This window comes from Cryptomeria japonica, chromosome 7 (assembly GCF_030272615.1).
Source record: "Cryptomeria japonica chromosome 7, Sugi_1.0, whole genome shotgun sequence".
NCBI lineage: Eukaryota > Viridiplantae > Streptophyta > Pinopsida > Cupressales > Cupressaceae > Cryptomeria > Cryptomeria japonica.
In genome coordinates this window covers 108,701,511-108,717,048 of record NC_081411.1, presented here as the reverse complement: position 1 = coordinate 108,717,048, position 15,538 = coordinate 108,701,511, and the positions used below count along the sequence as shown (strand labels likewise).

General features: G+C 36.2%; 1 protein-coding gene across 2 annotated transcripts in view; it reads left to right on the top strand.

Moving 5' to 3' along the window:
• LOC131045894 (uncharacterized) overlaps positions 1–15,538 on the top strand; it is a 101,833-nt gene that overhangs the window by 3,988 nt on the left and 82,307 nt on the right. The window contains exon 1 of one of the 2 annotated variants that reach the window (XM_057979559.2): positions 4,650–4,781. The exons of the other annotated variant lie outside the window; for it this stretch is intronic. Coding sequence (XP_057835542.2) covers positions 4,773–4,781 — 9 coding nt within the window. The 5' untranslated portion in view covers positions 4,650–4,772. Of the gene's footprint in view, positions 1–4,649; positions 4,782–15,538 lie in introns of those variants that run through there. 2 annotated transcript variants of the gene reach the window in all.

The following is a 15,538-nucleotide window of genomic DNA, read 5'->3' as shown; positions in this document are numbered from 1 at the left end:
AATAAAACAAATTGCTTCAATGTCAATTTGTAAAACTCAAATGCTATAATAAATATTTATTGTTCAATATTAAAATAATAATTATCATCTTTAGTGTCATATGGGTCTTTGAAAGTATCATCATCATCATACTTGACATTAGATGATGTAGGAAGATTAGAAGAACTACAAGTAGTGCTCTTGAAGTTGCACTAAAAGTATGTTGGCTATTTGATTTCACAAATAAAGCATGTGGGAAATAGGAAGCATCCAAGTCAATATGATTTAGCTTTATATAGCTCACAACTTTATAGTCCCTTCCTTATAGTCATTTTGTTTGTGAAAAAGAAGACACAAGCATGTTAAAATAACCTCTAACACTTTTTTTATAAAAAATAATTATCACTTACTAATTAGGTCTCATGAGGGTGAGGTGAGAGAATCTTGTAGGTAAATAATGATTTATATATATTATTCAAATAAACAACCCTGAAAGATGTCACAATAGACAACATGAGAAAAACAAACATGTTGGAGTTGAATGAATATACTCAAATATGTTAGAATAACATTAAATAAACAAAATATAAATATGAACCAAATCTACTACTATATATTTTTTCTATCTCACATACAAATTATTGCTAGGAAAAAAAATTTAAATGAGGTTTCCCTTCGCGAACCAAATGGATTTTATCCTTTGATCTCTAAAAACCAACAGTTCTTGTCCTCAAATCCTAAAGTTGAAACACAAGGCTCAAACTATGACATAAAAGACTAAATGAAAAAGTAGATGTCTCAATGACAACCAAACATCTCAACATATATCACCATCAAGGAACAAAATTTCAATGCACCACTTTCCCTTTCAAAGATAACAACTAAGACATTAATGAGATTATTTATCCAAAATAGCATCCACTTTGTTATGAATATTAAATTGCAATTCCTTATTAATATCTTGTCATATAATTTGTTATGAAGAGGTTCCCAGGCATCCTAGGATTATCACAACCCATTCATGAACCCATATGTTGTATTTTTTATTATTATTTTATTCTATTCTATTAAACCATGGGCCCTTTATTAAATATTTTTTATATTTCTATTAAGAAAATAAATATAGGGCCCACATAAGCTAACTAATTAAAAAGGGACATTACAAGTCCACCCTTCTTGAAAATTTCTTTCCCACAAGCAATGTAAATTGGGTGCTCAAGAGTCTCTAGTCCCTCCCATGTAGTGTCTTTTATAGGTAGGTTCCTCCAACGAACCAATTATCTTGAGATTGTTCCATCCCTTAGGTTTTCTCTCATGTATCAAGGATGGCTTTTGGAACCAAAATGAGATTCCTTAATCCTCTAATGTTATAAACTCTAATAATGTTGCAACACATTGTCCAAGTTCCCTTTTGATGCAAGATCATGGAAAACATTGTGAATTTGGCTATCTATTGACATTTTTGATGCATAAGAAACTTCACCAATTCTCTTCAAAATCTTCTAAGGCCCATAGAAGTGACATTTGGGCTTTTTATCCTCATTCTGCTTAATTGGAAGTTTGTATATGAGGCTATGTACCTATGGATACCATATCCCTAACATCGAAGGATCTCCTAGCACGGTGTTGATCATCAAAGAACTTCTGTTGATTCTAGGTTTGTTGGAGATGATCTTTGAATGACCTTAAAATGATCTAGTTATACTTCCCCAAGTTACTAGCTATTGATGCTCAACTATCTACGAACACTAAATCAATGAAGGTTAGTACGTCATAACCATACAATACCATAAATGAAGATATGCCAATGGACATTATGATGGGTGGTTGTAGCAATATTTTCAACGATACAACCACTTGACCCATGTTGCTTGTTGATTAGTGACATAGTTTTTCAAATATCCTCAATCCACTTATATACTATCTTTGTGTCTTCATCTATTTGTGTTTGATAACTAGCATTACAAATAGGTTTGGTACTAATCAAATGTAAGAAATTGTGCTAGAAAGGGCTGAGAAATCTATTATCCCTATCATTGAGTAACTTGAAACCTTCTCTAAAAAATAAATGTCATCTAATGTGCTTTAAATTATATAGTGAAGGAAAAGAAGTATGCAATCCTTACCATCTATTGTGGGAAGATCTATGATGAAATCCATACATACATTTTCCTATTTTTCATTGGATTAGACAATGGCTATAGAAAACTTGTAGCGAAGGCATGCTCGATACTTTATTTAATTGGAAAGTGGTGTCATCCTTAATGTGCTTGAGAATATCCTCCTTAAAACCCTTCCATGAGAGTCTTTCTCTTATATTTTTGTAAGTCTTGTAAAATCTTGGATGTTTAGCTAGGGGTGCATCATGTAGTGTTCTCAAAACCTTCTTCATTTTAAATTTGGAGACCAAGAAAATTTTGTTTTTATAGAGAGCGAGACCATATGCCACCATGAATCTATCATTTCTCACACCCTCATTTAGAAGGTTAGTAGCAATTATAATTTGCAAATATATTTTTTAACATATGCCACTATGAATCTTCTTATGACTAACCTCCACACTTACCCCTCTCATTTCTATCTTCTTATGATATGACTTGATCACTTCCTGACAACCTGGGGCACTGCACTTCCTTAAGTAAAAGGTTAATAGCTAAAGACTACCAAGCGATTAAGATAAGACCACTAACCTAGAAAGCGAAAAAAATTGGAGGTTCCCATTTGCAATGGGGGGGATGTGTGAAAACATCACAACAGTGATTTTCTAGGAATATGAGTTAAATCCTCTTTGTCGATGCCATAGATTGAGATTAAAATTTGTTTTTTAACATGTGGCTTGATTGTTAAATTCCTCTTGATAGTTAAATTCCTCTTGATATCCGCATAGAGTGAAGAGAATGTAAAAGCCTTAACAAGACACTTAAAAGGTTCCAACAAACCTTTGATACAGAGAAAAATGATTTTCTTTTTAGAGACATCTTTTACCATAGTTCTACAACAAGTTGAAACTCAATAATATATGATTCTACTGTATTTTGTTATCAAATTCTGGTAAGATCCTTAACTACTCATGCTAATGTTTTATGTTTTCGTTCAATGTTGTCTAGAATCCTATGACTAAATTCATCAAAGGTTTGCACAAGACTATGTCATGTGACCAAACCATGATGCCACTAATCATAAGTAACACCCTCTAAAAACAACATGACAAATGAATGGCATATTCCTCCAAAGAGTAAAGTAAGTTTGCAATTTTTGTAAGCAGGCACAAATACGCATCTTGTTACCGCCATCAAAGGTAGGAGCATTAAATTTACTTACTATATGTTGCGAACCTCTCTTCTCATCATTTCTATTGTCATTAGGGTTTCTTCCACCATAAGTCATTTTTAAATATGAGGATCTCTAAGTAGTTGACAAAGAATACTACAGTATGAATGCTTTAGATTTCCTTCATACTCAAATATTCTATAAATCTCTTCGATGGGAGTAGTCTTGGGTTCTTTTTCTTCCTTGTATCAAAACATAGGCGTAGTTGACTTGGTATGGAGCTAACCACACATTAGTTATTTGTGGATACACTCCGCTCTATCTGAAATATTTTTGCATGGTTTGGATCTCTCACGCTGCTTTTAAATTGCAACATTTGTGTCATTAGTTCTGTCATTCTTTCCTATCCTGATGAATTCCTATTAGAGTTTGATGGAAGAAATCCTCCTTTTCTTTTCCTCTTCTCCCTTTTCCATTTCTTCCTCTTTAGCTAAATCTTGTGTTTATTCAAGGGTTTGTCAAGTATCTTATTTCTCTTTTACTAGATAGTATCAATAATTTCGTTCACCTTTTCATGTTGCCAATATCAAATCTAGAAGGAATTGCATAACATCTATTTAATAAAGAAAATAAAGACTCGCAACCATTTGTGGAACTAAACGGTGATCAAACTCTTCCCAGTAAGGTATATGGAATTAATTACATCATGAATAAAGATGCATTGGGTATTTTCTTTCCTTCCTTTGAACACTCTTTGACAAACCTACATTAGATGAAGTAGAGGAAATATTGTTCTTTGACACAAAACATTATCTTTTATTTGAAGATGATGCAACTCTAGAAACATACATCATGTTAGAAATATTTATAGAAGAGATGTGCCTAGATCTCAAGATTTTCTTGTAGCATCATGAGAGAAGCTCATCCTCTGAAGACACAATGGGTTTTCTCCCAAGTTTCAACTCATCCTCATATTTAACATCTCCCAAAAACATTTAATAAAGAACCAAGAGTCAAGCATTTAATGATTATCAATGAACCCATGTAAAAAGGGTTATTATAGAATATGAAGAATATCAAGAAGAGTGAAAATTTTACAAAAAAGTGAATATTTTTCTTAAAGATATCAAGAAAGACGAAACAAACACAGAAGATCATGTACCTACTCCTTTTGTGCTAGAAGATATGGGACGACAAAATTCGTTGCTTGAGGATGATATTTATCTTCAACATGTATACTTTGATAATAATCTAGTGCTCGAAGAGTTAGATTTGGACAGTTTGTCGGATTAAAATCCAATTGATATAGATTATGAAGAAATCTTGCTAGCACAATTTTACAGTTGGTACCCACTGTAGACTCAAAGAGTCAAACATGAGTTATGGATATTTTCTTTCAACAGATACAACCTTTTCTGAAGAAATATGCTTCATCTGACTTCCTAATTGAGTATGGCAAAGTGAGAAGCGAAGAATACCAAGTTGCTTTTTAAGAAAATTGTTTTTCAGGTGCAGTTGTTTCAATGATAAAGGTAATTCATAAGCAACTTTCTATATTTTGTGGCAACCACATTTGTTAGTGTCTATTTACGGTATTTTCTTTCAGAATTGGACGAGAACCTATTTGAGGTCTTAGTGTTCTAAATTTTAATATTTGTTTTAGGATTATTTTTCAGTAAAGTTGTTTTCTTTTCTTTTTTCTTAGCTTGAGAATAGGTTTTCGTTGAAGTAGTTCTTTTTGAGATATTTGATTAGTATTCTTTAATCTCTGAAAGCTGTTTATTGTAACTTATAAATAAGTTCTTAAAAAGCACATAAAATTTCAATGGTAGTCGAAGAGAGCTTATGCTGCTGAAACTGTTATTCAGCTAAAGTGATTGTGAAATTTATAATTGTAATTTCATCAAGTAAATTGAAAAGAGATTGAATCTAGTCAAGCTTTGTATTAGTGAGATCTATCTTTCTAAATTGTAGCTTTCTATGTAGTTTAGTTGTTTGCTTCATAAAATTGTGCGATGCTCATTTTGTTTAATCCTCTGCCATTGATGCAGATTGATTGCTCCTTGCTTTAGCCAATTGTAATCATTTTTCCTTATTTTCTTTAGTTGAAAGTCTTATGCATCTTAAAAGACCGCATTATGAGATAAGCACATTTAGGTCTTGTATAAAACCACCAAGATCAAGGAAAATAGGTTAGGTTTACTTTCAGGCATTTCCTTTCATGCAAACTCTCAGATAATTATTGTGTGGTATGAATAACCGTAAACTTGTTCATAACTTTAGGATTTAGGAGTAGTTTTAGATCTCAAGAAGCTTCCCCTATTAATTTGAAGAGAGTCCTACCTCATGTGTTGTTCCCTTTTGTAAGAGACAGATAAAAATGCTAAGAAGGGTATAGGGCTTGAAACACAACATTGAGACCTAATAGTATCATCCTTTATTCATTCTTTCAGTTGACATAGGTATATATGAGATTAACCTTATGGCTACACCAACTTAAGACCCATAAATAAACTCTCATAAATATGTAATTTGGATTTCTGATCTCTTCCACATGTTAGAATTATGTCCATTTTCCCACACTTCTCATAAGAATGACAACGTTGAAAAGGGCATACTGTTTTATATTCCCATGGCCAAACTCTACCACAATTTTTTAAGAAGTTCCTAGATCAAGAGAAAAAATTTAAATAAAAAATAAGGGAAACTTAAACCAGCAAGGGAGGCAGAACAGTATGCTTTTGTCACTTCAGACCTCCACAACCCATAGACGTTTCCAAAGAATCCTGTCAAAAGAAAGCACTGCTATAAAGTAGGTTTTCTCTACCCAATGATCTATCAAAGTAGATACTACAACCATCAAGGAGGACTGGTCCTCTTCTTTGCGACCATAAAACATAAGGTAGCTAAAATATCCTAAAATGTTACTCTTTTGAGTTGTGAAAATAAGGAGAAACAACATAGAGTTCATCTTGTCGATGCTTCTCTTTTCACAAATGAAGCTCAGCAGACCACTGATAGTGGAGGAGAAAGGAATCTAACATTCTTTAGATAAGGTTATGACAATTTCACCCTTTAAAAGCAAGACAATTTTCCTTCAAGAATTGATAAAAAAATGGCTTCCCATCATTTTAGAAAACGGGGTCAAAATTCACCAGCAACATCTTTAAATTTATCTTGTCCAGATACCTGCGCTAGTCTCCCTCTCTCAAAGCTCACAAAAATTGTAACTCCGAAAATCTGTCGAAGGTACTTATTTTTTGTATAACCTGCAGAATCACTATAGCACCATTAGACTCACCATAACAGGGGTTGACAGTCTTCTATCCTTAGTTATTTTAAGCATGCCTCAATTTTATATGCAAGAACATGTCTTTCAGCATGCATGAATATATATAGTTATAATTTTATTGCTACTGCAATACAATATCTATCCTGACAAGAGAGTGACTCCAGCCACAAGGTTGACGTTGGCAGACCTATGCCTTGAAAAACTTATCGTACAAATCCTGGAAGATAAAAAAAGTAAGAGGGAATTGTCAGTTTGCCCATCACAAGCAGTAGAAAAGAATGTTAAATCTCTTTGATCATTGAGGAAGATACTGCTGGCAGGAACATCACTCTGCAAAAGCCCTAAAATGCTTTAACTTTTTCTTAAATAGAGTTAATACATGATACTTGGCTTGACTAAATCTCACTTTATGATTGTAATGTCTCCTTCTCATTAGTCCGCAGATATTCACGGGACTGGCCTATCACTTGACCCTCGTAGGCCAAGAGGATTGATTAGGTAGTCGGTTTGCAGTGATTTATCGCTTCACATTTCATGCCTACTTGGTTTTATGGCGAAATAGGGAGATTACACGTATTGTGAGACGTGTGCACTTTAATTATAATATAATAATATTTTAAAAAGTGCAAATTAAATTAATGTGTAATAAAATAATAATAAAGTGTACCTACAGGATAAGAAGAGAATCTTCTAGAAGGAATCACATGATTGGATATGAAAAGAATAAATAGAGTAAGGTGATTCATTGTTAAGCATTAGTTGTTGTGAATATCTCTTCTTGTGTAGACTTGTGGAGCTGAAGGGTTTTTTGCAGACAATCATTTGGGAACGAAAACTTTCGATGGTTAGCATAACTGAGGAGGTGAGAGATCTTCCGAGGGGTTGCTATTGAGAGGGGGAGACATATGTCTTCCTAAGTGTGCCTATCGAGCTTGCTGTATGCCATGGTGGATAAGTTTGTTGAATTTTCAGATTGGCAGATTTAGTGTCCATTGCATATCGATTTTGGTTAGAAAGGATAATCGATTCATTGGAGGAGCATTTGGGGGTAAATTGTGTGCTTGCTGATCATATATCAGGTCTGAAGAAAAGTCGAGCTGCTACCCCAAACCCACGATTTTATTCATTCCTCTACATTGGAGCATCAAATCCCACTTTTGAGGCCAGCGATATTTTCAGGGGTAAAAGGCGATTCTTCTTGAAGACATTGGGAGGAGATATTGTGGACAAAGCAGTGATTAATCAATCTGAATCAGAATCGTACCAGTCAGCTCTCATCATTTGATTTTGTTCATATCTCTACAATTTGGCATCAAAACTCATAAATAAGGACAGCGCTGTGCTTAAGGAGGAAGGGTGATCATTTTGGAGGAAGTTTGAAGGACTGGCAGCTATCATACATAAATAGATCAGACCACATTTGCAGCAGCAGGGGCGATTTTACTAAGGAGGTTGAATTCATTCATCGAAGGCTCCCTATTCCAAGATATTGCTAGCTTCTTCAAGGCGATAACTCCAGGTTCTTTTGGCATTATTATTTCATTGTAATTTCAGACTGAATGTATAGGTTAGTTGTAGACATTTGTCTTCAGAAAGTCTGAAAAGTGGTCCTTAATAGCAGTCCATGTATATGACCTTATTGCTGCCAATGTAATGTCCTATTTGATAGTCAGATGAAATAAAGAAGAAAGGAGTTTTGATCTGCATCTACATTCATGATTATCTGAGGGTGTATGACAATTGTTTGTCATGATGTCAGTTTGCTGTTAGTTATGATTTTTGGACCTAGACTCATATATATCATCAATAGATAGTTGCATATGCATCTCTAGTTAACTATTGGTCAAGGAGAGTCATTTAGAAGTTGATTATTCATAAGATATTCATGTGTGACGATCTTCATTACAAACTGAAATCTCAGAACCGCATAACACGCAGCTTGGGCGGAAAATATTCCTTGTTCTCAGTCATTATAGTACAGGGGATATTTCAATGATATCCAATCTGGAATCATAGAAAAATAACTTCTAGTTTGGGAGAAAACTATTTTCAAACACAGTTGCCATTTAGCAGGTAGAACTACACTTTAAAGAAAAACTACTGAAAGAGGGGAGTACATTAGGATATCATCTTTGAAATTGAATATGAAAATATCATCCTATCGTTGAGGAAGAAGAACAATGTACTTTCATAGCGAAGACAATGATCAAAGACATTGCTCTCGAGGTATATCAGTTTACTGTAAACCTTACAACAAGCAATTTGATTTTTTTAATTGTTTTAGGAGCAAGAATGAGATTCAAAGATAAGTGTAAATCACAACATAAAACCTTTAATCGTTGCAATAATTTTGTGCAGGCAGATACACTAAGAACAACACTTCTGTGATGTTTTCACACATCGCCCCATTGCAAATGGGGACCCCCACTCTTTTCTGTTTTCTAGGATAGTGGTAGAGTCTTTTGCTATTAGCCTTTTGTTTGAAGAAGTGCACTTTCTCAGGTGGCTAGGCAGCGATAGGGTTATTTCTCTCTCCTTAGGTTGGAATGAGGGAAGATTACTCTAATGGCTTAGGAGATAAATGATTTGGATGATCGCTCCATTTGGTCATCATGGCAAAAATCTGAGATGAAATGTCAATTCGAGCATAGTAGGCAAGGAAAGTTAGTTGGATGAAATTTGACTAAGCATACAAAAATTTCCATTGCTCCCTCAGTAGAGTGAACTGCCTTCCTTTGCTCCCTCAATGGAGTGAACTGCCTTCCTTTGTTCTCTCAATGGAGTGAAATGACTTGCTTTGCTTTTCCATGGCATCGACAGTCACTTCCTTGACCTTGTAGAAGCAAAATATGAGATGTGAACTGAGGTGATGTGAGGTGAGGTATCAATTTGAATGAGATACGCAAGGAGGTTTGAGAGGGGAATCCCTTGGATGAAATTTTACCAATTATACAAAATTTCCTTTGCCATCCAAGAGGGTTGATTGCACTTTATTGAGAGGGAGGTCGCACAGAGGAAATTTGGCTAAGTATGTGAAAACTTCCATTGCCCCTTGGCAGGAGTGGACTAACTTCCTTTGCCACCTTAGAGGAGCGATATCATTTCCTTTGCTCCTTCAAAGGAGTGATATGACTTCCTTTTCTATTTGAGACACTCGTTATGACTTCCTTTGTCTTCTAAAAGGTCCAAGATGCCTTTGCTCATTATGAATTATGGGTCTAGTGCCTTTGTTAAGTAGTGAATTTGATTTTTCAACCAGCAACTTGGCCTAATATACTTTTTTCTTGTCGTCCTAATAGAGATTTGATGTGTATGCAAGAGTCTGTTTGAAAGTGAATTGATCAACTTAGGCGAATGGAGGAAGAAACCTCAAACATTTATTGTGCGTCACCTTGATAATACCTTGCCTTTGATATGGCATGAAGGGATTGAATTGATGGAGAAGTTGATGGAATTCTACTGGAGATGGTGATTATAACTCACTTCCTTTGCTCCTTAAGAGTACACCCATTTCCATTGCTCCTTCATAGGAGCAGGCTCATTTGTTACAAGTGTGGTTGCCGTTGCACCAAAAGATCGACCTATTAATGCTTGATACAACCACTAGACTTATAGAATCCACAGGAGGTGGTTAAGCCATGTCACAAACCCAAGCGCTGCGCTGCACAACACAAGGAGACCAAGGGCGCACACCTTGCAACAATCCCCCCCCCCCGGCGCAAGCGAGGGGTTTGAACCTGTGACCAAGCTCTGATACCACTTTTTACAAGTGTGGTTGCCGTTGCACCAAAAGATCGACTTGTTAATGCCCAACACAACCACTAGACTTATAGAATCCACAAGAGGTGGTTAAGCCATGTCACAAACCCAAGCGCTGCGCTGCACAACACAAGGAGACCAAGGGTGCACACCTTGCAACATCATTTCCATTGCTCCTTTAGAGGAGCGAATTTGCTTCCTTTGCTCCCCAATTGGAGCGGGCTAACTTCCATTGCCCTCTCATGAGAACGAACATACTTCCTTTGCTGCTGGAGAGGAGCGAATTACCTTCCTATGCTCATTAAAGTCTCCAAATTCATACCAATGACCACGCCAAGTAGCTGCATGAGCAAGCACATTTGGCGCCAAGACTTAAATTCAAAAGGAAAATGTTTAAAATGCAGCTAAGTCGGCCTTAAGGGATAATATCAATTGCATTTAAAGCCTTATGAGGTCGGCCTAAGAACTGAATGGACACATCTTTCCCCTTGCATGCCTATAAGGGCTAATTCAAAATAGTCATTTGATCACTTAAACAAAGAAAAATCCTTCTCTAATGCGAGCAGAGCAGCGAATGTGATCCAAGAGGAGCGAATTTAATTATAATGGCAGAGAATTCATCTTCAACAAGGTAGCTTGGGCAGAGCTTAAGTGAACTTTCCATATATTATTAGAGCTATAAGGAATAAAAGATGGATGGAATTAAGTATATGTTATGTGTATTTGATACCTACTTGTTGGTTTTGCCCGTGACAAAGGAGGAAATCAAAGGGGCCAGGTTGGAGGAAGATCAGAACAAGTATCCCAAGAGGAAATTTCAACATCAAGGCCAAGTTCGAGTCATGCAATGCGGAGATCAAGGTCAAGGTCCAAGATACAAGGAAGATTAGAATTCTACTACACAAAAGTCTATGCTATAAAGTGTATCAACAATCCTCACAACTTCAAAGTGGAACATGGAAATAGATGTTTTCAAGAGGAAAGATTTCATTGACAAGCACAAGGGTATCAAGGAAGGTCACTTCACAAGAAGGATTTTGAGGTATTCAAGAACTCTCATTGCATCATGATGAGATGAAGAGGTCAAAACCTTGAAGCATAATGGATAGGTCATACAAATATCTCAGGGAAAGATAAGCAAGCAAAGATGGAGGATTGACTCGACCATAACGATGCTTCCCATCATCATCACCACATTGAGCGAGCTTGAATAATGTTGAGTATCGAGAGATATTGCTCAAGACTTATTCATGATGATGAATCAAGTCTACACTTGTACAAATTGAGGTGTCATCCTAGTCATTATTCCACCAATTAGAGGGTTCCACATTAGCATGTATAGACGCAATGCACCTGACTCATCCATGGAACCACAAACTTCGAGATACCTGCCCTCATATTTCATTGGTTCGCATTCAATATTGAACCTAAATGTAATTTTTTCATTGGCCAGAATAGAGTTTGTTGTAACAAACCCTAATTAGGGTTTCATTGTAAGATCTCGTGTTAAAGTCCCAGGTTTTAGCTTGTAATTTTTTATTTTATTATTATTATCTTCAGCACTCAATGAGATCACACATCTCATAATATATATGCAAGAGGTGCCCTTTCACCAAGGGACACCATACTTTATTATTAAATAATTAAATATTAATATAATATTAATATATTATTCTATTATTAATAATTATAACTATAATTATATTATCACAATTAATAATATAATAATTATAATATAATTATATTATCTCACAAGTAATAATACAATAATTATATTGATCAGTATAATTATTATCAATATACTCACAAGCTTTGTGTTATTTATGTAGGCTTGTGGATTTCGACCACAACTACAATAAAATCAACACTCCCTCTTAGCTAGGGAGGAAATCCTTCTATCCTTCAGTAAGTAATAACACCTTGTAGTAAACACAATAACTCCATTTATTGTGTGAGAGAAAGATATCGCCTCACTGTGATATCAGTATTTATGGCATATCCACGGATATCACGTCACATGATATCCACCATAACCACATAATGTAATATCCACCATTATGTCTTCTCCACAAATATCACGTCTCATGATATCCACCATTATGGCTTTTAAGGATATTACTTCATGGCATGTCCACGGATATTATGTCACATAATATCTACCATGAATATCTCTTTATGTAATATCAATCATCATGGCTTATCCACAAATATCACGTCTCATGATATCCATCATGATGGTATGGTCAATCAATATTGCAAGATTGTCACCTTACAATAATGATCAAAATTACAAGTGTTCATTATTGTGAGATCGTCACCTCTCAATAATGTTCATGGGCTCAACAAGCACTGCAACAATGAAGTCATAGTCACACACATGACATCCACCATGAACCTGTTGATGTGTCTTTTGTACACGACCAAACACAGAATAAAATACCTAAAGATACCTTGTCCTCTCTTGAACAAAGTTTCCAGACTATTGAAGATCTCGTCGAAGGATCAGTCGGAGTAACTCCAAGGTTCTGATATGTAGGTTCTCTATGTGTGGATAAACTTCTCACGGTATGATGTGATTTTGCTGGAATCACAAGGGGACTTACTTTCGACGACCTGAATGTCTGATTTTCTTTGGGTATTACTGGAACGTGAAATTTCACCGGCCCTTGATTTTGAAAAAATGAAAAAAAGGATAAGGGTTGGAACGGGATCTATTTCTAACACTAAGAACGTAAGAGCAATGAATGACCTTCGATGAAATTCTAACTAAGTCTTGCTTTGACATCCTAGGATCATCTCCACAAGATTAGTGCAATCTTCTGAAGAAAGCTTTATGATGTTTAGATCACCGCTACAAGCATGGACACCGTCAGGTTGATGCATATCAATGAAGAAGCGATAATTGAAGTCAAGGTTAAGCTGAATGATTCCAGTTGACTACGCAAGGCAAGTTTGCAATCAACAAATCGCTAGTAGTATGGATATACAAATTTCACCATTGATCATACAAATTTCTTCCATTAATCTAGTAACATGAAATTAAACTTGAGAAGTATAGAGACCATGCAAATTGTAGAATCGACACATAGAATTCACCATTCCTTCAATGAAGTTTACATGTCTTTTGCAACAACATCTTGGCAACAATCTTTGCCTTCTCTTTCTACTCTACTCTAAAATGCTATCTCTATCTCTTTTTGCTAATTCCTAACTATTAACGAATCTCTGACTATTAACTATTAGCTAACTATTAACTATTAACCTTTACAAATGAGGAGCCAGGGCTTTATATAGAGAACCCTTTACAAACAGACGACTCTTATTGACTTAGAATCAATGGCTAGGATTACTAGATAGAAACCCTAATTAGGGTTTGTTACAACAAACTTCCTTAGCCAGTTAGAAAATTACATTCCCGGAGCGAGGACCAATAGGAAGAAAGGGTAGGTATATCGAAGTTTGTGTTGCCTCTGATAGATCAGATACATTGAATCTGGTCCTGCTGAGGTGGACCAATTCGATCGGAGGAATGATGACTAGGATGCCACCTTGCCTAATGCTTGTGACTTGGTTGATCCTCCTCTGTCTTTGATATGATGAATGATGTACTTCCTTTGCTTGACCAGGCTTCCTTATTGTCAAGTCTTCCTTCTCCAGTAGCATATCTTGCCCTGAAGTGCTGGCAACTCCTTTCTTTGTCATCATGTGGTTCCTTAGTGTGGTGAAGTGAAGGTTTTGGCAACTTCTTGAACACTTGTAGTCTTCTAATGCTTTAGAACACCTTGAGTCCACATTTATGCTTTTGGAATGTCCTTGACGAGGATGGACTGGAAGAGGTCGTCCTTGCCCTGGCCTGGTCTTCTCCCATCTGCAAAATAAACCAAAGGATGATTAAGCACATATGACATATTCATTTCAACATAGCATTTTCCACCTTAAATCATTAATGAGAAGACATCAAAATGGAATTTCGTTCAATATCCTCTCTAGGGACAGGCCCTATAAAAATTCCGCTCTGGACCCTTTGGAAGGGTTAGGAGCGATTTTGCCATTTTAGTCCATTTACTTCATCTTTCCATACGTTCACAATCTTGATTTTTCACTATTTCATGCTCGTCATCATGACTTTGCAACTTGCCTTTGCCTAGCTCAAACAAGGTGAAAAAATAGGCATTTCAAAGGATTTCGCCCTGGAGCCTTTGGAAGGGTCAGGAGCGAAATTCATCCCTTAGCTCAAAATCCTCACTTCTTGCACCCACAACCTTCTCAAATGCATGCTTGTGGCAATCTTTAAGTCCAATCCACCTTGATCACTGTCCTGGCCTAGCACAAACTTGAAGGAAAAATGATATTTTGTGAATTTCGCTTTGGACCCTTTAGAAGGGTCAGGAGCGAAATTCAAGTTGTAGGCTTGATCCTTCATTTCCTTTACTTCAATTCATCGTACAAGGCAAAATAACATTACTCCACCTTCAACCACGCCCTAGGAATCAAAGTCTTGGCTTCACACAAGGAGAAAATAGGTGGTTTGAAGAATTTCGCTCTTGATCCTTTGGAAGGGTCAAGAGCGGAAATTCTTGACTAAGCTTAAATTCCATCATTTTATTGTTTCAAAATGCCTCTAAGACAAGCATATGCTATCCTTCTCTTCTCCAAAACCTAGGAATCCACAATTTGACCTTCATCATGAGCAAATTAGGTGGAATTGAAAATTTCGCTCTGGACCCTTTGGAAGGGTCAGGAGCGAAATTCCTGACTTGCTTGTTTTCCTTCACCGAGGTCTATCCCTTTGGATTCATCTCTCAACATGACTACACTTGCTTGGCCTCAAAATGACTAGAAAGGAGAATTTCGCTAAAAAACCATGGCCAGGGACAGGACCTATTTAGGATTTCGCCCTGGACCCTTTGGAAGGGTCAGGAGCGAAATCCTTGTCCTAGCCTAAAATCTTCATTTTTGATGGCCAAAACCCATTCCAGGACAATCCTAGGGGCATCTCCCAACTTCTCTCACCTTGGTCTAGACACAAATTTTGCAGGATAGAATAGGTTTTAGGATTTTCGCTCTGGACCCTTTGGAAGGGTCAGGAGCGAAATCCTTGTTCTTGGGCTCATTCCTTCATTCCACCACTTCAATTTACCTCAAAGGTCAAAGAAACGCTACTCCATTCCTTCCTAGGCCATAAAAACCAAACGTTTGACTTGATTTGCAAGAGAAATAGGTGATCTTAGGAATTTT